The sequence below is a fragment of the Aulostomus chinensis genome, chromosome 16 (genome assembly GCF_037954235.1).
Source record: "Aulostomus chinensis isolate RoL2024-O1b breed Wild chromosome 16, RoL_Achi_v1.0, whole genome shotgun sequence".
NCBI lineage: Eukaryota > Metazoa > Chordata > Actinopteri > Syngnathiformes > Aulostomidae > Aulostomus > Aulostomus chinensis.
The window spans coordinates 8,129,308-8,153,496 of record NC_141335.1 but is presented as its reverse complement, the minus strand read 5'-3'; the positions used below and the strand labels follow the sequence as shown (position 1 = coordinate 8,153,496).

The 24,189-nt window shown below is 41.6% G+C and overlaps 1 protein-coding gene across 2 annotated transcripts in view; it reads right to left on the bottom strand.

Annotated features, from left to right (window-relative positions):
* The window catches only part of bicc1a (BicC family RNA binding protein 1a), a 70,748-nt gene that overhangs the window by 7,055 nt on the left and 39,504 nt on the right, over nt 1-24,189 (bottom strand). For both annotated transcript variants that reach the window (XR_015109385.1, XM_086180173.1), the window contains exons 5-18: nt 23,533-23,691; nt 21,868-21,921; nt 17,420-17,602; nt 13,900-14,151; nt 12,170-12,301; nt 7,879-8,083; nt 5,321-5,482; nt 4,833-5,020; nt 4,535-4,676; nt 2,559-2,712; nt 731-890; nt 604-643; nt 362-516; nt 88-250 (exon numbers count right to left, since the gene is read on the bottom strand). Coding sequence is in view for 1 of the 2 variants with exons in the window: in XM_086180173.1 (XP_086036299.1) it covers nt 88-250; nt 362-516; nt 604-643; nt 731-890; nt 2,559-2,712; nt 4,535-4,676; nt 4,833-5,020; nt 5,321-5,482; nt 7,879-8,083; nt 12,170-12,301; nt 13,900-14,151; nt 17,420-17,602; nt 21,868-21,921; nt 23,533-23,691 (2,149 nt within the window). In the remaining variant the exon portion in view is untranslated. The remainder of the gene's footprint in view (nt 1-87; nt 251-361; nt 517-603; nt 644-730; nt 891-2,558; nt 2,713-4,534; nt 4,677-4,832; nt 5,021-5,320; nt 5,483-7,878; nt 8,084-12,169; nt 12,302-13,899; nt 14,152-17,419; nt 17,603-21,867; nt 21,922-23,532; nt 23,692-24,189) is intronic.

Here is a 24,189-nt window from a genome sequence, read left to right as displayed (position 1 = left end):
TACATTTATGGATGCATATTGCCATGGTAACAACATAAACAACTGTGCTTACCAGACAACAAAAAAAAAAAGCATCATTGAACTGACCAGATTTGTTCTGCTTCCTCTTTGGGCTGCTCACAGCGGTGGGGAACTCAGAGTGGCCGGGAAGACCGTTACCGGTTCCATTCCTCTCTCGCCAGTTGTCAGAGTCAGAACCGTTCCCCACGCCTTCTCGGCTGCTGGATCGAGACAGCGACAGCGGGGAGCCCTGAGAGAAGCGTGAACATACCGCGTCAAAATATACAGTGAATTTCTCCTGGAGATTAATAAAGTATCTATCTATCTATCTAATCCAGATCAACTCCAGGCCCCTCCTTACCTCGTAGGTGGTGCTCATGCTGGGCTTGTAGGAAACATGATTGGCTCTCCTCAGCTCCTTGATGGTCTCTGCTGGCATGGACTTTGAGAAACCGAGACCACTCCAAGTGTTGGTAGGAGTCCGCACCTCAGTCACGACAGGCTTCTTCAACATAGCTGTGTGAAAACAAACAGTGATGTACCAATACAAGGAGAAGAAAATTATAGTCCTCAAGCATTTAAGAAAAAAAAAAGTCAGCTTACCTTTGGTTGCCAGCAGCTTTTTCTGTTCATAGTCAAATGCCTGAAAACAAACAGTTTTAATCCTTTATACCATCAGCAAAGTGTGTTTTCGGCGTATGTGGCATATTTGAGTATATACCATACGTACCTGCATGTTGGCGAAGGAAGTCTGTGGTGCCAGTCTGATTCGCTCCCTCTCATTCTGCTGTGCTGCCCTCTCAGCTGCCCTTTCACTTCCCGGAGCTCTCTTATCAGCTACAGGACTGTCTGACGAACTGGACTCAGCATCAGAGAGGAGACAGTCAGAGCTGTCAGGACAAAACAGAAATGAATCATATTATCAGTAGGACTGTAAAGATTCACAGATGTATCGGCATGTGCTGGGTGTAATGTGTGTAAAATTGCTGCGTGGATTCAGACAGCACACATCTGGAAAAGAAATGTGGATAAATTGAAAGGATTTGTTCAGACTGTCAGCCCAATCCAATTTTTGGCAAATTTAGATTGTATCTAAACTGATTTTAGACAGTGTGGACACCAAAAAAACACAACACACGAGACACAATTTTTGCATATTAGGTCAAAACCAAGTTTGGAGACAGTTTGAAATGTGATGGATTAAGATTTCAAACTGTCTTATGGATCATTTCTCGCAGGACACGCAACAACTTCAAAACCAGAGTGATGGACATGCAAATTGATTTAAATAATTCCATGAAGCTAAGCTAACTTAACTAAACATTGAGGTCAATACAGAGCCCAGCAATTCCTGAAAAAGGAGTGTAATGGTTCAGCAGGCTCCCAGCTTTGTTTGTACACAGTGTTTCGGTTTTCTTTGTACATCAAGTAGTAAATGAACTCCGGCAAATGACAGCAAAATGCAGAGACACTCACTAGGAGCTGAAAGGAATAAATAAATAAGATGGTCACAACAGCTTTTTGCAGTCATTTATGGTCTCTAGTGCCTGTTCTCTTCTCTGCACTCTCACTGAGAGCTGACAAGCCATCTGTGTGTTTGTGTGTGTGTGTGTGTGTGTGTACCTACAATCTGATATAACTTTTAGATTCCCTGTGGAACTTAAAACAAAAACAGCACTCCCTTCTGCCTCTCCTGTTTCTGGCTGTGGCTCAAGTTTAGTGCAAAACGTGGCAAACAGCAGTGAAACACAGAGTCCCTAATGATGTGTCCACCATCCAGAGACACTGTGATGTCACCGTGGGGGCGGGACTAAAACAGCATTTCAGGCATAAAAACCAACAATGGCATGTTCCTCTGCACCAACAAATTCTATCACTAAAACCACAACATGAAACTGAAGACAGATGTATTATTTTCATATTATTATGTTGCTTTATTATTTATTGTATTGAGTCTATTTTTTTGTAATATTCACACTGTTGCATTGTATCTTATCGTACCACATTGTGACAGGGGCAAATCTTGTCATACTGAATTGCTGGCTAAATAAAATCTATCACGATCAGCTTTGCTCAATTTGGGAAAAATATCTAATTGTGATAATTTTGACTGATATTACGATGTACTGACTGAATTTGCAGTCCTTTATCAGGATGTATGGCATCAGATGACACATTACACACACGCCTCCTAATTACAAGCCTAAATAGGATCAGAGAACCACAATGCTTTGCATGACTTTTCCTCCATCTCATGTTCTCTTCACATTATCACTGGGGCTGTTTATGTTCCCAGTTCATGACATGTTATTGTGAAGATACAGCTGGCTGTTTAATAGTCCAGAATGAACCTGTGAACCCGGCACAAATGGCAGCTCCCTACGGGATCAAGTACCCATCCGGATTATTACGTAGTTTGTAACATGATGTGAAATGTTATGAGTTTTTATGCTGCTCTATTCAATGTTTCTTGTGACGGAGATTAAGAGAGGACCGACAGCGTGAGCTTTGAAACAGAACCAAAACGAGCTGTAAATGATATCTAGATTCCAACATACTGCAGATGGGAGTTCTTGGTGCCCTGCAGGAGCTCCACAGCTTGTCGTTTCCCTGATGATGTCTTACATGAAGCCAGCATCTGTTTCAGCTCACTTCCATTGGCGGAGTGAGAGGGGCTTCTGGGCATGCCTACTTCTACGAATGTGTCTGAGCCTGTGTGGTAAAGAGAACACAAATATATTGAAAGAATTATTTTCACTTCTTTCTATTTATCTGTCCGACCTTTAAACAGAGCGAGAACACAGAAGCAGACTTCTTTACAGAAAATACACAATGTTTAAGAGTGACAACTCCCAGTTGGATCCTGGATTAATTAAAAACACATCAGCTGTAATTCTACTCTACCTTCAGTCTGACATGGTCTGAAACAGAGGGTGTGTGTGTGTGTGTCGGATTGTACGCATGTGTATAATCAAGAATATTTGAATATGCATAAAATAATATGATGTCAGTCAATTTAATGAAGCTCTCAAGGGATTTATGTTTGAACCGCGCTCCCTCATTCCAGAAAGTGAGCGGAGTCAGACTGGGCGAGCCAGTCCAAACACATTCTGGGGCACAGGAGGCGGTAAGGGAGGGAGAGGAAACCTTACTGTGACGCACCGCATTGGGGAGGACCAGCTCAGAAAACAGCGGGGGAAAAACGAGACGCGTGAGAGAGAAGCTTTTGAGGAGAAAACCGCGTGTGTAACACAGAGGAAATGAGGGCCTTTCTGAACCGCAAGGAGCCCAGAAGTTAATCTGTCTCTATTCCAACACAATAAACATTGTCGGAGTGAGTGTGAGGTTAAGTGAACAGTATAGTGAAAAAGAAATAAGTTCATTCAAGGCTTTTTTAAACTAAAAAAAGTAGGTTTAAAGGTTACATAAATCTCAAGTGGAAATGCTTGAATTGGCCGTTTACGTTAAGTCTGCAAGGCTGAAGTTGAGTTGAAATATCAACTAATATATCAAATATCAAGAGTTTCGTCGATCCAAGGTTCTCATCCATAAATCTAAAGATTTCAAGTGTGCCTTTGATACGACGAGATCACTCGAGGGCAAAACTCCAGCTAAAAGTAGACTTTAGCCTACATGAAAGCTTTATTCAGTATCATTTTACACTAAATGTATGTACAGGATTATACCTGAGAAAAACTGGCGAATAATTCAACAGCGGTACTAGCAAGCGGAAGGCAATTACACAGTCTGCCAAATACACTTTTTCCGCTGCACATACCAACGTATATGCAGGTTTTTCAAAGCCAGGTAAACACGGTGGAAAAAAAGCCAGTTGACCTTATAACCACTGCAAGTAAATGAGTTGCCTTTTCTCCCCCTTTGTGCGTCTCATTCGACGTCACGAATGCTCCAGAAAGGTGGTAAATAGCTTATTTTGGCTAAACTAGAGGTCTGTCTTTAGTAAAACTTTTTTCCTGTACTGCTGCAAACTACTTATAATAAATTAAAAAAAGGAAAAGATCATCAAAATATATATTCTAGGAAACACATAAAAAGGTGTAAATTGTCTTGTAACGTTCAGCTTTCAGAAGATTAATTGTAGAGGAAGGGACCGCAACTGGAGACCGTGGTCGCCTGTATCATGAATTTGGACTCAGTTTCAGAAACCCGGATGATTTGTGGACACGATAGGACACGCTGGGTGTCTTTTCTAACCTCAGCAGTGTTGAGGGCTTAATAGTCTACAACAGACACAAGCATGCTTTTAAAAAGTCATATATCAAAGCTGCATGTGGTCTTGTGAAAAACGGTCTAATGATGCGATTTGCACAGGACCATCTGACCATTCTGGTAAAGAATAATTTCAACCCACGCAATATCTCAAAAATCCTTTTGTTTCTATGACAGCGTTAAAACAATACATGTTTAAAAGAAACGACGCAAGACTTTGCAACTTGCTACAAACCAACTACAACAAGGGCATTGTGAATAATCTGAAGAGCAGGTTACGACATGCATCTCCTCAGATCAATACCTTCATCTTGGCTGGACTTGCTTGAGAGCGGTTCTGATGGATTGTGCCCACCAGCCTCTTGGACTGAGTCACATGGAGCTGGGCTCAATACCGTTTCTGCAAGTGAGGCAGTTGCTATCCTCCCGTAGACGGAGCTGGGATGCTACACATAAACAAGAAGACACACGCATGATGGACAAGATATATATGTGTACACACACACACACACACACACACACACACACACACACACACACACACACACACACACACACACACACACTATTGAGAGGTCAAGATAACGGAAGAGTGGGCCAACCTTGACATGACCGTTGAGAGTGCAGGGGCCTTTGGTGCAGTCAGGAACCCCGTTGGGCTGTTTGTCTATGGGGGCCAGTCCGGGGGGAGGGGACGGTGTGCTCTGTGTGTAACCCTGCACGCCTGACAGCAGGATGCTACTCAGGGTGGCCTGGGTGGCAGGGTGCAGCATTAGCTGAGATGAGAAGCCTGGAAAAAAAATATCCATGTAATTAATCACAAGTTAAATTCAAAAAAGTCTATCATATACATATATAAGTATATACACATATATATACACAAACTCCTTATTTTTGTCTTTTATGCTTTTCATATATGAAAAGCATAGAAGATAAAAATAAGGGTTGGGAGAAAGTTAACACAGAAGTACCGTATAATCGCTCTACACTATCAAAATGGATTAAAAGAATATTTCCTCTAATTTGAAAAATACATATACTTAAAGAGGTTTCAGAGAACCACATGCCAGTACAATAAAAACAGGCAGACCTTGGGTGCTGGTGAGGGAACTGGGCCAGAGGGAAGGGGAGGGTGTGGGGGTGCTGGGGCTTGGAGTCTGCAGAGGGCTCATGGAGGAGTTCAAGCTGTTTAGAACAGCGTTTGGGGCAGCTGAGTTGGTGAGAGAGTGGGACGCCGTCGCACCCAGGAAACCTGAGGAGAGTCGAGAGGAAGAAGAAATAAAGAGAGCAGAAGATGATAGATCAGCGGTGGTCCTGTCAAAGCACAGAGGCATTTTTCAAGCTAATCACATGTTACACCAAGGCCCTCAGAAAATAATCTTGGTCTTCCAGCAATTTAACTAGAATTCCATCAACCCTGACTGCAAATGAGAGGAAGAATTTCCTAAATTTCTACAAGGTCACGGATGCAAAAGTACATATCTAGTTGTCCTCATATCCAATAAAACCATGTTATTAAGAGCACCAACAATGTGGGGCTTGGTGTCTTAACCCAAACACAGTGTATGAAAACAAAAAGAAGCAGGTCTGTGGCTTTCGCAAGGGGCTAGTTTGGCTCCAGGAATAAGGCCAGGGATTCTTCTGGCAGGCTGGCCTGTAATCTGAGGAAGAGAAGCATGTAGCAATTACTAAAGGCCAGGATGTGGCCATCCACAGCTTCACCCCTAGATTTAAACGAGACGGCAAGAAACCCATTTCTACTGCACTGGGACTTCATGGCATGATCTTTTTTTGTGACTGATTATTTAAATTTAATCTACTTTTCCCATCTCATTTGGCAGGAAACAAATGGACATAAAATATCGGTTACATGAAAGAATTTTAACACAAAAAATATTGACATACATTCCCAAACAAATAGAAACTGTCACGCTTTATTTCAGCGACATGGAATAAAAATGACCAACAGAGCTTATGTCTATACCTTATGTCCTATACACAGGGTTCCTATGCTTTCTAAGTTACTGGAAGAACTTTTTTGGAGTTTATGTAGTTTCTTCTATTTATTGCTCTGTAATTTTTCCGCTGCTACTTCTGTTTTTCTGCTGCTGTAACAATGCCAATTTCCCCACTGTGGGACGAATAAAGGCTTATCTTATCTCTCATATCTTATCTTCAAGCATTTTCAAGATTTTCAGCAGCTGTGGTCTACAAAACAAACCATTTCTGACATGAAATCACAAAGTGAATGTTTCCAGTGTGTATCTCAATGTCCTGTGTCTGAGTCTGGTGTTTTTAGAGAGATTTATGTACATTTCTATCAATTCTCATGTCAAAAATGCTCTAAATTTTGCACAAAAATCTGGGTAACAACCAAAAAATTGCTGCAACAATTTATGAGACATCATCAAATACATCCATCATGACCTCTAAGCACTTATATACTCAAAACTTTCAAATATTTTAATACATGCCACATCAACAAACTCTTGAAACAGATTTCTGACAATAAAACTTGACACGGTGCTGAGCTGCAAGTTTAAAAATGTGTCAGGGATTTTATGTGAAAACAATGCAATTGCAAGAAAGATCGAAGCCCTTTTCAAACCTTGAAAATTCCACTCTAGATTCAAGTGTTTTCAAGGAATTGCAGCACCTGTGGGGACCTTTGTATATACCTGCAAGCCCAAAGCTGCAGAACATAAAAAAGAAAAACAATCAGCACTATGGACACTAGGAAACCACACATTTCCTCCCTTTAATATGGAAAGAAATGTCTAAATGACATAACGTAGATGTGCTGTGCTTACCGAACGTTTGCTAATGCAGATTTTTGTGCACCACAACCAGATCAAACGTACAAGATTTAATGCCAGCATGTATTTTTAGCCGTAAGCTTCTCCTTGTCAGCTGCTTTTCTCAACGCCTTTGATGCTTCTTTATATCCAGTTTTTTCACAGCCTGAACTTCAAAAACTGTATCCAATGAAAGCAAAAGCAATTAACTAGTGCTTAGCCAATAATACGACTCTTACAAAACCTTGGAAAACGAAATCATGACAAATGAACTCTGCGCCTTCACGTTGAGGTCAGCAGTGGGCCGGCAAACTCCCACACGATTCTATCCGCTCATCATCCAATGATTCATAAGCTGCTGCTTCAATCAAAGCAGCACAACTGAACTTGCATTGAGGTTATTTTCTGATGGTTGGCTGATTAAAGATTTGCACATGTGGACTTATTTTTTGGCATGAAAATCATACCATCGTGCTGAGATCAGCTCAGCAGACAAACAACTCCTACTCCTAAAGTAGAAATGGCATAATTCATCACAGGATCGCGATTTATTTAGATGTTGAAATGATTATTTTTTTTTTTTGTTGGTATCATTTTTAAAATCACTTTGAGCTCGGAGATCATCGACAGATTAGCTGGAAGGAGAGAAGACTCCCTGGGCTTGGAGTGTGTGAGGTAGACAGGACAATGGCATTGACGTATGAGCACATTAGTTTCTCTACAAACACATTTCTTCTTGAATGCATTTCTTGCAAGGACAAAAAAAAGGATAGATTCTTTTTCTGCTAACATTGAAAAAATAAAGAAATAAACACAAGCAGTACTTTCTCTTCAAATTGGACAGTGTTATTACCCAGATTACTCAGCCCCAGGCCAGCTGAGGCCAAGATGTCCAGGCCAACGGGGCAGATGAGGGATGGGGACGGCCCGTTGGTGGCCGGATTCAACGCCACAGAGGGTGAGGACGAAGACACACCGTTGCTCTCGAGACCGAGGAGGAATTTCCGGGCTTCGTACATGTTCACTGCATTCCTCTCCACGCTCTTAACTATGACAGACTGACAGAGAAGGGGGGGGGGGGGAGGAGCGATTTTAGGAGGAAGTGATTGAAATATGAGAGAGAAAGAGGAAAGGCAAAGGAAGGACAGATAGGATAGGGAATGTTGGCACCAGAGATAGGGAGTGAAGGGGAGGATGATGGGGAGACAAACAGAAAGGGGAGGAAGGAAGAGGGAATTAAGGGGAGATTAGAAGGAAAAACATTGAGGCAGTGTGGGAGAACCAAGGAGACATGGGAGCAGATCTTGAGGGAAAGCGTTTCTTTATCACTTACACAACCGGCCGTATCATTGATACCAGAAGAGGAAATATGAGGCAATCGTAGGAATTCACTGACTGTTGGACTATTTTAAATCAGAGACTTTAATTCTTTACTGTCACTAGATGATTAGTATATTAGTAGGATTTTTGTCAAAGTGGAACATTAAAGTTTGCACAATTATTAACAGAGACGTAGGATAATAGGAGCAGTAACAGTACTGCGTCAGTCTCCTCATCTTTGCTCATCATCTGTCATTTCTGAAGAGGAAGCAATGTGGCCAATATAGTTTTTCTTTGTTTGTAAATTCTAATTTTACATACACAGTGTTTAACTATGCTTACAAGTATGTTAATATCACATAGACTTATTTCTATAGGGCGGCACGGTGGTGCAGTCTCACAGTAAGAAGGTTCCGGGTTTGAGTCCCGGCTCCAGCACAGGATCTTTCTGTGTGGAGTCTCCATGTTCTCCCTGTTCCTGTGTGGGTTCTCTCTGGTACTCCAGCTTCCTCCCACAGTCCAAAGACATCAAGAGAGGACGAGGCTGATTGATACCCTAAATTGACAGTCGGTGTGACTGTGAGTGTGAATGGTTGTCTGTCTCTATGTGTTGGTCCTGTGATGGACTGGTGAACCCCGCCTCACGCCTGAAAGCCGATGGGATAGGCTCCAGCCCCCCCGCGACCCTTAACAGGATAAGCGTAAGGAAATGGATGGATGGATGGACTTCTTTCTATACAGATAATATCCAGATTGGTAGATAATGGTATGTGCTGAGAAGTAAAATCCAATATCAAGCACCACTAATGCATGATACTGGACTTTTCGCCGACAACTTTATAAATGATTTAACCAGCAAGCTGATATTTATTGTGGTATTTGTACAAAAACAAGTTTATTTGCAAAACATTCAGAAAAGCCTATAAGTAGCATCGTCACTGCGTTGTTTCCCTTAATCAACAGATAATGAGCAAGATGGAATAAACTAGGGTGGATGTCAGTATCAGCCATGAGACCAGTAGATATACTAAAAATTACCAATATCTGCAGATTCAGATTAGCGGCTGATAATATTTTCACCTCCTCTACTTGTAGGTAAAGAAACTGCCGAGTACATTGGTTGTTTTTTTTCCATCGTACTTGGTTTGCCTCAGTTTTGAGAGTAATTGCAACAAAACACAAAATGACAAATAACATTCTTGGCCTTTGAAAATATTCCCTAACCAATATAACCACATTTCTTTTCAATAAGTGCCACAAACTTTCCGTCCAGTGAAACTGCCACTTTGTCTCGGTCCATTCACAAACGACTTTTAGTGAAGCAGCAACCGCAGACTCCATTCAAAAACGTCTGTTGTCTACCCTCACTGTTAATATCCACGTTTGAGAAAAGGCCCTGGACTTGTCAGTCAGGTGTGGAGGGGGCCGGTGTCACCATTCGGTCACCTTTGATGCTTTTTGCTGGCTAGAAGAGCTTTGCACTTGGTTGCATGTGAGGAAACTAGAGCCGTCGGCTTTATTTAATTTTTACTTTTGATAGCGTGAGAACCATTAACATGCAACTGATGCAAAACTGTTTGCAGAGTGTCTATTAAAATGAACACGTACAACTGCACAAAAAATATTCCGTGAGTTCCCCGTGATGCAATGCTGTCCTGCATAAAGATCATGGATGTTTATGCAAGTACTTCAAGTATCTCTCAAAAACTGGCAGTGTGCTGCTGGGTATTAGTGATCCGCTACCACTCCATTACGAATCTCCCTCGTTCCAAAGGTCCAAAAAAACCTTCAGAAGAATCCATCTTCAGGTACTGATTGGCCCGATCTTGATAAAACAGCTGCTGGATCTTTTTACAGTGTTGGTCGTGTTTCAGCCTTCTTTACCTTGGCCACTTGACACATTGTGCTTCATCTTGGAATACAAAAGCGCCGGAGGAACAGCGAGTTCCTGGAAGTTCCGTGATCCCCCCAAATCATTCGTAGTCAATTTTCATCTTTTCTTTGTGCATTTTTGTAATAAAATCAAAGAAGGCCTTAAGAGTTTCCTTATTTAGCCCATTTTACCTGAAGTAACGAAGCTGCCAAATCAATACAAAAGAATTCATGTAATCTGAAAATGATTAATACCATTTAGCTTTCAAATTTATACGGTTCATAGTTGGAATATGTGCTTAGAAATAATGATAACCTGAGACGACTCACTCGTCTAATAAATGCACACGCAGCGTACATTTTCCACATCTACCAGAAAGCCTGCCTTTCATGAACATCAATGAAAAATGAATGTGAACACAAATCATGTCCTGACTTTTTGCAATTTGCCAGAGCTGAGTCTTAGAAAAATAGATTCCAATCACGATCAGTCTCCCCAACCCACACACCCTCCTTTATAGGTCTGCCAAAGTGCCGGGAGCACGGAGGCAATGGCATGCATCTGGACGGCCCTTTTGGATTACTGCTGTCACCTCGTTAAAATGTTTAAGTGAAGGGTTCTTAAGAGGATCTGGGCTGGGTCAGTGTTTACACTGGCATCTCCAAACCAGTCACCACAGGCCTGACTGGATTGGGCATTGAGCCCTGGATCAGAGAGGGACATGACCACCTAGAGGAGAGCTAGCCAAGTGGTGAAATATGACAGAGATTTGTTGCGTTGTAAAACAGTCGAGGTTGGCTTTGAACACAATACGGGTGCACCGCGGTTTCTGTATGAGGCTGCAGATCATAATATAATATGGAAATGATCATTACTTTCATGCCCCCGCTTGGATTTACAAGAAGGCAAGTGAGCGTACTTCCAATTTACAGCCTAATTTACCGAGAAATCGTGCAAATCAAAGCACTTCGGAATAATACAAGTTTGGAGTCTGTCAGTCCATCAGGTGAAACATCTTTCATCGGGAGAACTGTGAATAATCCTTCTCTGGGTTGTTATGGCAGGAATCCCAGGGCCTGCGTCCCAATTTTTCCTTTTCAATTTCATCAAACAGCAATAGCAATCGATCACTTATTCAAATCTCACGCTGTGGTATCTGACAGTGCAATTCTCTAATACAATAGAGGCTTATTTAGTTCTTGGTGCTCTGTTTCTCTTTTTCTGCCTCCCAAAAAATTTGAGAGAGAGACACGTGCCTCTTGGTGAGAAGATGATGGTGATGATACGCTTCATCTTCTTCTATTCTTACAAATAACCATTCCACGCAAGAAACTTTCTAAAAACTGCTTGGATCCAATATATTCCAATTTCTATTTTTGTGCCTTGTGTATATAAAAAAAGGATCTATACACTTACATTTTACAAAACAATCACGAAAAATGATGTCGGAGACTGTAATGCTACATTTAAAGACCTTAAATATCGCTGTGCGTGTTTCGTGTTGTGCAGGGGTGACAACTGAGAACGCTCAGTCTCTTGGAAAGAGATCAAATTAATGATTTGTTATTTATACGTCATTCAAATGTTATACAGATTAGGTAATAGTCATATTGATGTAACATCCAAAATCTAAAATATTTCCAAATGGTGCTTTTTAGATTACTTGAGTTGAACCCACTCCCCCTGCACAGGACTTCTCCACCATCATTTCCACATGTTTGTTCTTTTATTCACTTCAACTTACATTTCCTTTTTAATCAATGAAAGGGACTTTACCCTCCCATCATCTATTCTAGACGCAGTAAAGCCCACTCGATAGAAGAATTCACAATAGTCCTCACCAACCCAACACACACACTTAACCTGAACAAGAAAGCACCCTTGCATTAGAAGCATATTCCAACTTTTGAAAAATCCCCTTAAAATTGTTTGTGAACCTTGTGTGTCTTACCTTGCTGGGCTGTTTAGGCTTGGGTTTAATACTGATGAAAACGTCCAGCTGCTCCATGAGTGCTGTGATACACTGGGGCTCCACCTCAATGTCTTCTTTAATGTCAAACATTAGTACCAGTGGCAAACAGCCCTGTGGAGTCAGGAGAGGGAACAAATAGATCAGCAACTCTTATTTTTTTGTTTGAAGCTGCAGACTTGCAACTTTCACTAATATACTGTAACTTTTATGCCATTTGTTCCCATATAACAAATATTCCTTTATATTACACCATTTGTCGACCTATATGTAAACCATTCCAGTAAATACAGTACTCAGTGCTGGACTTATCCCACAAAAGAGTTTGGGAAATTCCGCCAAGAGCAATCTGTTTTGCATGATCACCGCCACAGGCACCACAGACATCTATATTTTGGTCTGAATACTGGACAGCATTCCTATTGTGAGTGGGTGTAATTAGCAGCAGAGTATATACCCATGTTGGCTCTGACAGGCCTGAGATTGGAGCTGTAATCTTCATTTCTGACTAAAAGAGGCCAAATCACACAGTATAGCACTGCGGGTAGGACTACCCCTCCAGTAACATCTACTCTACAACCATAGGAGCTACTCTACCCCTCTGTTTTGCTTTTTTTTTTCTTCTTGGCTCTCTATGTTTCTCCTTTCCCCCCTCTTCAGCTCATCTCTAATATATCTGATTTTACTCTCCCACTCACACAAACACAGAGAGAGGCTGCTTCTTGTGTGTCCCGTTTCCAAACCGAGAGAAAGTCTTGTTCAAGCTCTGCAACAACTTTGGCATTTGCTAAATGTCTTTGGGGCCAAATGGGAGACCGCAGACAAAGAGAAGGCAGCTGCGGCAGAATTACTGCCCCACATTATGGATCTCCGAACAGAAAGCCAAAGCTGTTTACAGCTGAGAGGTCTCATATGCACCAGCTCAGCAGAAGTGTTTAGCCAATAGTAATTGACAACCATCACACTAACACATTTTTTAAACAGACTTCTGGTTATATTACTGGGTAAATCTGATAAGAGTTGCCTGAATGGTCATGGGCAACGGTACAAGAATGACCACAGAGCAGTTTGAAGCAACAGAAATGCAAATGAAAGTCTCCACTCTTTGTCCAAAACACTAAACATGCTAACCTCCGAATTACTGGCAGGGCCAAAATTCCTATCCACCAAAACCTAGCCAGCCAAACCATTACCATTAGCGGCAATAAGGGTAATCTGTATATGGATGGGATATTAAAGACTCAAGTCAAGGAGATGTAAATGTGTGTAACATGCAGGTATGCTGCAGCTATAGATCCCACTGGCTAACCTTGAGTCGCCTACACATTATTGTTTAACAGGAATGGACATTTCAGCAGCGTGAAGTCGAGCCAAGCAAAAGCCCTCCAAGGCTATTCAAAACCCCCGAAGGCAACCGTGGTTAAAACTTCATCACAGAACCCATGCATCTCACACACACACACACACACACACACACACACACACACACACACACACACACACACACACACACACACACACACACACACCAACGATGTTTAGGGAAACTGTTGACATCCGTTACAGCTACCACACAGAATGCTGAATCTGTATATATCATAGGGATACATTTCTCATGCCAACCTTTAACCACAAAAACAAACCTTAGAAGTTTAAAGTCATTTAGCAATCAGTGGATGTCAGGAGACAAGAGAGACACGCTAAATACATACCATGAGGTACTGCCGTGCCAAGCAGACGGATTCAATCGTGCCCTGAATGTAGACTGTGGATTTCTTTTGGGGGCTGTTGGGGTCAGGGAAGTGGATCTGAGCTCCCGTCCTCTGGGTGATGTGCTTGATGTTGCTGCCATTGCGACCTTTCATGAAGAGGTGATGCTGGGGTGCGATGTCAAGGTGGGTGGTGACTGAGATGGTGCTGGCCAAGCTTCCAGCCAGGTGCTCCAACAGTAGAGCGGTGCCTCTCTGGGGAAGGAAGACGGACAAGGTTACTTGCCAAAAATAAAGGAATATAAGACATCCAGGGTCTCTACAGGTGTACACAGGTTAAATCTAAGACATTTTAACACAAAATACACTGTTGTATGTGCATCAAAAGTTGGTTATATTTCAGCTATAGCTGTGTCAGTCGCTCAGAACGATTTCAACACAATACAAGGGAGAATTTACAGGCACCTTTAAGACATTTTATGACTTTAAGGACCTGCAGCCAACCTGACATCCTTTTACTTTGTTAAATATACAAATACATATAAACCTCCCAGGTGTGAATGTTTAACTATATGAAGGTTAACTCTAAAAGCCCTAGTAAAACACTGGAAAATGATAAGCCGAGACCATTTTGGTTCCTTAGTTGAACGGAGTTCCTGCTTGGTCTTATTCTTACAAAAAGCATTATAGAAATCTGTTTGTTTGCATTACTTCTAACAGATTTGCTACAATTATAGTCTAAGAGCTACTGAAATGAGTCATTTCTGTCAACAGGATAATTGCCTTCATGGTGACATCCACTGTCATAGTAAGAGAAAAAAGGGCGAGGTGAAAATATTGAGTGTTTTTCCTTTGTTTCATCACAAATTTCTCAAACATGGTAACATGAACTGTGTTACTGCTACTGGGAGAATGTTCTCTGAGGTCTTACTGATCCATAGAGCCCCAGATGATGCAGAAAGACCTGATAGTTGCTGAGCTGTTCTGGATTTATTCTGGGTATGTCTCAGAGCTCCAGAGGTTCATTTGCTCAATATTCTACACTTTGCAGCACGATACGCAGATTTGATGCTAAAATCTTGTTTTCATCGTCGTCTGCAACAAGAGGAACATTTGAGAGTCATTTAAAACGAGATTTTTGAAATCACAATTACTGTTCATCTGAAAACAATCATGGTCGAATGTGCAATTTATACAAAGATGATGTGGAAAGTTGAAGCCACCAGCCCCTCCTGAGTCCAGCAGTAAATTCTTTTTAAAGAAACATCATTTGCAAAGATTTAGAGCAAGAGAGTTTTTGTTAAGGTAATTTAACTTTCTGGGAGAAAAGCCATAACAGATAAATTATTATTTTAAGCAGAGTGTTTGTCTCTCTTCTAGAAAATATCAGTATAATGTGACTGGTTTTGTCCTAAACATCTGTCAGGAATTTTAAAATAATTGCAAATATGTATGTACTTTATATCCCATGAAAACCAGGACCGCTGTTAACTCATAAATAAAGCACATCATTTCCAGATGCCAATCATGGCACCTTCTACATGTTTGAGTCAACCAATGATCCTAAATTTCAAGTTATCTAAAGCCCTCTAGGTTGACTAGACCGATCAGTAGTAAGCCAAGTTTGTGCGTGCAGTAATAGAAATGTTGCCGTCTTGTTTTGGATGCACACTAATTTTAAAAAAGGGACCATGTTTAGAAATTAGTTCCTTCAGCAAAATTAAGACTAAATATGGTGATGTGTATAAACTATAATTAATTTATAGACTTCTCTCAAAAAAATCCCACAGTAGAAATTAAATCACAATAATTGAAGAAGAGTTAAAGCCTTTAAAAACAAAAACAAAGCTGAAATAATACTTGATTTCGACTTGTGTCCACACCACATTAAAGAGACGCCTGTTAATGACGAGAGTGGTGGAGCCGTGTTGCCCATTTCCCAGGGAAAACACACTCATGTTTTCTGTCCCACTCATGGAAACTATTGTATTTTCCAATGCAGCTGTTGGCCAGTTGCACAGACTAATTTTCAGTGCCGTCTCTCTCTGCGATGCTTCTGCAAGCCATCACTTGGCCCTGCAAAGTCAGTCATTTCTAGTGTGCAACGGGAATCCGCACACTGTAGCCAACGTAACACAATAATCCACAGTGGTTTTGGCAATCCTGGAAGGTGCTCCAAGGGTCTCGCACCACCACACAACATAGCACACATATTCCACAAATCCTCTGGCCTTCATTTGGCATCCTGACTGACCCCGCTGACCTCCCACGCTCTCAGGGGCTGTGATTTAGCATGCATGCACACATTTACTCTACATAGTTTGTTTTAGCCTGAAAATCAAAGTGTAATGTGAGAACTAGCAGGGATGAATAAATGCATATAGATGCATATGTGTCAAACACAGCCAATGGCAAACTGAAATGAGCTCCATATTGTTAACAGAGGCTCTGTGGTGGAAAAAGAGTTGGTGGGTATGATCTGTTGGCAGAAATGATGGGAAAACTCCTTGGCAGGATTTTACGAGCCGCAACTCTGATGCCAGTTGAGAAAGCGCATCCGAGTGTGTGTGTGTGTATAGAAACATCCCAGTATGTTTATGGGCATACTTCAGACTGGAGACACGGTGCAAAAACATTTGGAATAATAATAATTAAAATAAAAAAGACTCAAAAGACACTTGCTGGTGCACAAGTGGGCGAAGTGACAAGGGGCCGTGCAGAGAGGCATCTCGCCACGGTGAGAGCTGACCCAGCAACCGTCTAGTTCAAGCCACCAAAACTTCTCTCAGCACTCTCTTGGCCCTGCGGTGCTGAAAAGTAATGAGGCCGTTTATACAAGTAGAGTAAGCAATGTTGACAGTGCTGGTGGGCCTTGACATGGTGCAGCTCAGGAAACCTTCCATGGTTTGCGGGTCGCCATATAAATGGACGGAGAAGTTTTGTTATTAACTCAAATATTATTATACTAAAATGAGTGACAAGAGCGAGAAAGTCAGGCTTTAGTTCACATTAAAGAATCTTTAAACTGCAAAAAATACAATATACAAATATATACAAATACAAAACTACAATTTCAACATGGATAATTTACACTACAACATAATTCATATTGCAGTAAGACAAATAATTCTCCTCAAGATAGATGTTAGAGCTGAGAGCAAGCGCACAAGTTGTGTCAGTGTAAGTATTTTTAGCTGTCACTATGCAACGCTAGGATTAATAAAGCCTAAAACAGGGAGGTGGAAATGTAGTTGCCCGTCCTGTCCAACATGGATGGATACACCAAGGGATCTTTTCGAAGCGTTATTGTCTTTTCAACTTTAACCGATGCTGATCTAGACGCTAGGACAACACGCAACAGTGCAAAGAGATAATCAATTCTGCTGGAATGCATTTTCTGTTTTCTAAAAATGTAAGGACCAAAACTATGTGGTTTACACTGATACTGTACTCAACTCCCACCCCCAAATATAACAAGCAAGTAATACCGACCATTCACTCCTTCAACACTGTGTGCCCTCACCTTGACGGCGTTAGCGTTGTTCTGGGAGCCTCGAACCACGCCGGTGGCCCTGTACAAGCGTGTCGGGGGCTTGAAGGAGACTGTGAGGTTGTAGGTCTGGGAGATGGCCTGCACATTGGGGGAGCTGGGGTCAGACTGCATGATGGCCGGAAGCTCAAAGGACAGCACCAGAGGGAGCAGCTCCTGCAAGAAGCATTCCAGAAATGATGGGCACAGTGACAGGCTTATACGTGCTGTGTGGAAACCTCAAGTTCAGTGATATCCATCTTAATTTTGGATAAACATGTTTTATTCACAATCTCATTGTGAAGTTCTCCAGTTACGGCAGCTGCCCTTCGCTTAAAAATAATTGCATGCACAATTTTCCAATTTTGCATTTAGAATCATTAATAGCAGGGTTTTCAGAGACTGTAATCTTTTAATAAGGTGCCCTCTACTCCTCCTTACATTACAGTATAGTTTACAGCAGGATTATAATTATGTTATTTGATCTTATGGACAATTTACTAGTGAGCCAAACTATTGCTGTTTTACATAACGTTATAGTATAGCAAACATATGAAAACCGTCTGTCCTGAGTCACGTATCAGTTGTGTAAACATGTAATCACATACATTTAAGCTTTTCCACATGACACCCTTTGATAACTAATCTTCTTCCACCTTCATTCACTCAGCCCCCCCTCCCCATCCCCACCCCCACCTCACACTTCCTCAGATTACCACCATTTCAGCACTGATTAAAAACACAGAGGTAAAAGTCCCATACTTGGGCATGCAAGCCTGCAAGCAAGACTATGCTAATGTACGCTACGCTGGTGCTGCTCAGGAGAATGATTTAAACATTATGTCTGTGCAACTATGAAATACAAGATTTGTACCCCCCCAAAAAAAGGGTCTTTGGATTGTTCATTCTTGTACATTAATTTCAAGTCATTGACACAAACCACAGGAGCAGCGGCAGACATTGTTGTTTGTATCACAGCGGTCATTCAAACAACACAGATACAGACAGGAAGGCCTCAGTTAATGCACAGGCATCCTTTATGCACGCATGGAGAGAAAGCATACCCACCCATACACAGACAAACTGAAGGGAATGTACACATATGCGCACACAAAAGAGGAGAATGTGTGTACACACATGCACGCGCACGCACGCACGCGCGCGCGCACACACACACACACACACACACACACACACACACACACTTATCCAAACACTGACTGTTGGGCACAGTGCCGCTATGGTTTTGGCTTCTAGTGAAGGGCAAGCAACATGAATTGCTCTGACCAAAGAAATGCATCCCTGATCAGTCCCATATGTGCCTGGCCTTACATTTATATCACGTTTCAGCACTCGCTCTCTGAGGGTTCGAGAAATTTAGGTCAGCACTGAGGGAAACACAAGAGAGGACAAGAAGAACAGCAGGAGTCAGGCAATGAATGAAGAATAGGCTGATTTTCATGGTGGAGCTGACCTCAGCTTTTTTTTTTTTTTTTTCACTTTCATGAAGTCTACCTGGCAGATATGCGTTTCACATGTATTCAATCTGAAAGCGCCGTTAAAAAGCGCCCGATAGAAAGGAGCGCGATGAAGAAAAATGAAAACAAATCTCTGAGGCAAAGAAACTGGAAAGAGCTTTCACCACCTGCCGATCAGCGTTACCTCCGAGGGCTTCAAGAAATGCCCCCGACAATTCATCCCCTCAACTGCAGACTTTTTACAGACTCAGAACAGATCTCCACCCACCAACGCCGCAGGAGTACAGCAGACTACACATGCATCCCAATGTTAAAGGTACAGCCATCGGGGACGGTCTGAGGAGGGATGGTGGAGGATGTGCCGCTCTAAAGGCCAACCAGGGCTGATCTCAGCATCTTGGCAGACCGCGACCTCAACAAGAGAGGGTGAAGAAACTGAGATGAACCCTTCTCCCCCTGCAGGAATTTACAGGAATTTACAGTACCACCTTCAACAAACCTCTCCATGCCTTAATAGATCAGGAGAAAAAAAACTTCAGCATCACGGGACATACTTTTATCCACTTTCTTGCCGAGTTAGATGGAAAAATTGATCTATTCTTAAATCAATTCTTTTAATACAGAGCCGGTGCCAGACACGCAGCCTTGGGAATGAGAAAAAAAAACAACTCATACTGTAAATATTTACTTTTTAACAAAAACATTTCCTGTTTAAATAATTGAGTTTTAGATGTGCCGGTTTAGAAAGATAGTTTCTGAGAAAGTAATCAAATTTTCTAAAATGTCACACCGTGCCTTTGGAGCAGAACTGGAGTGCAAGTGCGGTACAGTCTAATTTTGTTGTGTTTTGTGTTCATTGGTCTTGTTGTGCCTGCCTTGCTCTGGGGAATGTGGAGAGGCCAAATCAACCAACTGCAATCTTATTCCTGCCGTTTCATTACAACAAACTAGACAAATTTATTTTGACGCTCATGAATTTAAAGGAAATGTACGTAGAGTTTAGATTAATCTTTTTTTGTTTTCATTCACCTGAAATGAGGAATCTGTGCGCTCGTTAGCATTTGATGAGCCCTTCCTAGCTACATGGTACAGCGGCTGACATGGTTCAAAATGCACATTCAAGACAATTCGTAAATCCAAAAACTAAAAACGCATTCATTTAAAAACACAAATAAAACAGCCTCAGCAAGAATGAATGAATTCTGGTGTTGTGCATTTATGCTGTGGCTTTCGTATTGGTATTTGTTGGAGCCAACACAACATTGTGGGCCTCTTTCCAGTAGCCCACAACGGACAGACCAGGAATAAAACAATCCATGCAATTTGCTCCTTACATTTTGAATTTTCTCTTCTTTCATACTTGTTCAAATATTTACTTGGACGAACCAATTTCAGCTGCACCTTCTCTAAACAGGCTAATAGACTTCTGCTTTTTGTCACTGTGCTTTGACCATTTTTTTCAAACTACCTTTGTTGATGTATGCAACTGTACAGCTATTCCATGTTGTCGCTGTTTACTCCTGAGGCTAGCTCCTTGTTAAAAGCTGGCTGTCATGGCAACCACAGTGACACAGAGCATGGGGGAAGCAGAGGAAGATCAAGGCGATGAAGGATCAGGGCGAAGTTAAAGAGACACATTGGGAAGTAGGGATCTAAGCTGTATTCCCCTTCTATTATACATGAGCAATGTGAAGTCACAGGATAATTGGGCATGAAAGTTGAGCGACACTGTGTCAGACTTACAGCAGTCAATCCAAACTCTCCTCAGAAAGTGAGCATTTTAAAATGGTTTGCTCGTGGACTTTTAACACGACCCGACAATCTACTGAGTTCATACTTTGTCCAAAAGCAGTTAAAAGAACAGAAAATCCTTCCACTTGCTGCACTGGAAAGAATCACCTCCAGGTAGCTCGTACATAATTAAAGCTACATGTGGAAGGTCCAGGCGTGAGTATTGAGAACTGTTTTGGAAAAAGCATCCAATGTTAAAGAGTTAAGCTGAATGGGGAATCGCTGTCTGGTTCCAATCAAAAGAAGCCAAGTTGACAGAAGGAAACCTGCCTTTGATCCGTCTCACTCATCCACTGACTGTGTTCTTTGGAGGAACAATCTTTGGTGGCTCTCAACAGCTTCTAGTATAAAACCCTTTGTATAATATAACAGTAGTCCAGTGAGATTCGATTATTATTTTTTTTTCACCCGCAGCAAAAAGTGAATGAAGTGGGCTGTGGCTTGCTGCTTGTGAAAATAATCATTAAACAGGGAGAGGTATGGGCAAGGTGAAGCTTGACCTTCTCTCTCTCTCCTCGTCACACACACTTCGCTCAGTCATGCACACGGAGGCCATGTTAGTTTTGGTCAGTCCAAGGTGGAGGAATGTAGACAACTGCAGCAGTGTTGAAATACAGAAAACGTTGTGGGATGTAACAATTCAGACAGGGGTAACTAGTCCCCCTCGTCCTGAGAGCTGAGGCACCAGTGGTGGTGTTGGGGGGGTGGGGTCAGACTTCCAGTCAAGAGCAAATCTGATATCAAAGATAGACAAGAAGTTTCGGAAATGGTTCTGGGGATGGGCCTGCCAAGGGGTCTGAGGCTAAAGCTTGAACGGTATTTTACAATTGGTCTAGGGAAGTGGTTTGGACAAGGGTGAGGGGTGGTGGTCAGAGAAGTGCTGAAACTGTGCACCTGTGAGCCAATCGGTAAACAAAGGCAGACATTAGGATTTAAAAATGAGCTGACTAAGAGAGGACGGATCATGAGGGAAGATGGACGGAGCGAGTTCTGACCCATGAAAAGAAGGAGAGAGACACTTAAATCTGTAGACCCCTAAAACCTGAATCCTGCAAAAGTGGTTTTCAATAATTTATGGATAAATAAAAGCCGAATACCTCAAACCAAAACAACAAAATACAACAGTGAGTGAGTTTTTGGCTAGAGTATGCCTTTAAGATACTTCGAACTTACCCTTATTTTTACGCGAGCTGCCTCCACCCCTCCCGGCTGCCCTGCGATGGACACCTGTTAATAATAAAAAGCAACATATGTAAATCTGTAAACCGGACCGAAACTAATTCCAAGACAAACAATAACTCACATCCTCACATACAGTTGTGATTCATTTTAATGACAAAAATCTTGATCAAAGATAATTAAAACCTTTAAGGGCTTATTCTAAACTAAAACCTAATTTAGTTTGTGATTCATTACCAGTCAGTGTTTTATTCATTCACATCATTTAGGCCACTATATTTAATTCAGTTTTAAGCACGACTGCAAAGATAAAATACCAGATAAACTCATTTCTACTGAGGGCACATGTGACAGGTAGTGCTGTGAACCATCTTTAATCAATCATTCAGAATACGCACTTCTTCTTTTTTCTTTTTTTTAAACAAAAACAGGATTCCTGAAGTGTGCTTGAAACATGAAAATTAAGTGGCCACTTCATTTATTCTCACAATCACCAACATTTGCTTATTAACAGCGCTGCACTTGTCAAAATGCTCCGAATGTCAAATGCTCTTCTGATGCAAAAAAAGCTTTTAAAAATCAGGAAAAAAAAAGGGGGTGGTGGTGCCATGAGTCTTAGGCATAAAAGGAGCTGCTTGCCAATGAAGACATGCTGTCTACGTGACGCAGGAGTTTGATGGTCATATAATATTATGTCAGAGATAAGGTTCAACTCAGCCAAGCAGAAAAAAACTGACTTGTCAGTACTTTCATACACAGGTGTACAGCAGAACGCCTGGCAGAGATAAGAATCTAATGCCGTGCCTGGCAGTACACTCTCCTCAACCCTTTGTACTCGGCTCTAATGGTAATTACAGTAATAGCCTACAGCTCTTCTAGAGATTCCAGCCAAAACACATCGGCTTCCTCTGAGGAGGCCAATCAAAACAGACCAATGAAAAGTCCCTGCAACCTGTCCAGGACCGGTGACAGTAAATGACCCGGATGGAGAAATTACTCAGTAGCTAAAACAAGCTGGTGGAGAAATAAGTTGCTTATGCTTGTGCATGTGTGCGTGTGTGCGTGGGTGATAGCAAACACCTTAAGTCCTTTCAATAAAAAAATCCAAATAAATGTTGAAGTTTAAGTGGCTGAACAAAGACAAACAACGTTTTTTTGGTCATAGTAGAGTTTAAAATGTTGATGCTACAGAAACGATTTTTTTCTACATTTCTTTTTTTGGCTACGATACACGCCAGTCAATGTCCGTCCTGAGCTTCCTGTTTTTACACAGTACACGTGTAAATATGCATGCTCAAATAGTGCTTCACGACGCCATCAACCAGTCTGAACGCGTAAAGGAAGATCGGCTGGTTCTGACAGCCACGTCCTGTTTCCCTCTGTCTCTGGGACCAATCGCACACTCCAAGTGGAACTAGTTAATATTTGATGTCAGGAGAAGAGGAAGAACACGCGAGAACAACAACAACAAAAATCTTTGTGTTCATAAAATATTAAAGCTACCACAAAAAGGACACAACAATCTAGGTATGTGCACACTGGTCAATTAGAGGAAATTAATGCTGTGTAATAGCACAAATATCCTCCGTTCATGAGGATCAACACTGCCATCACACCATCGGTACGGCCGCGCACAACAAATCTCATAGCCTAACAAACCTGGTTGCTTTTCTCTGCCTGGTTGTTCCTGTTTGAGTCGGGGAAATGGATGTGGCATCCCGTCTCCTCCATAACCCTCTTGATGTTGTTGCCCCCCTTGCCAATAACATGGGAGTGTTCCGTGTGGGACACATCCATTTTCAGAGTTACCCTGTTACTCTGAAGTGCAGATAAGAGAGGGAATATTGTTAACGATAACACCGTGCCAAGAGTGAAAGAAAGACAGTTTACTTGACTTGTAAACACATTTTTTACTCAAACATAAATACACAAGATAAGATAACGGTTTATTAGTCCCAAGAGGGAAATGTCAGGCGTTAGAGCAGCAGAGAGATGGCCAAAAAAAAAAAAAAAACAGCTCCAGAATCAAATAAATCTCGATACGTAAACATTCTATACAGAGATATGCTGAAATAAATGAAACCCAACATTAAAATGTACATTTTACAGACTGCACTTGCAGTGTCAAAAATGCTGCTGTGGACACTACTTTTTTTACCCAAGTCAAAGGAATCTAAACTATTTATATAATAAATTAATAGCATCCAAGTCACAGCATCCAACATCTGCATTGATTAAATCTCATGTGATTTAAAACTTTGTGACAAAATCAACGACAACAAAGACAAAACTGCATTGGAATAGTTAAGAGAATTG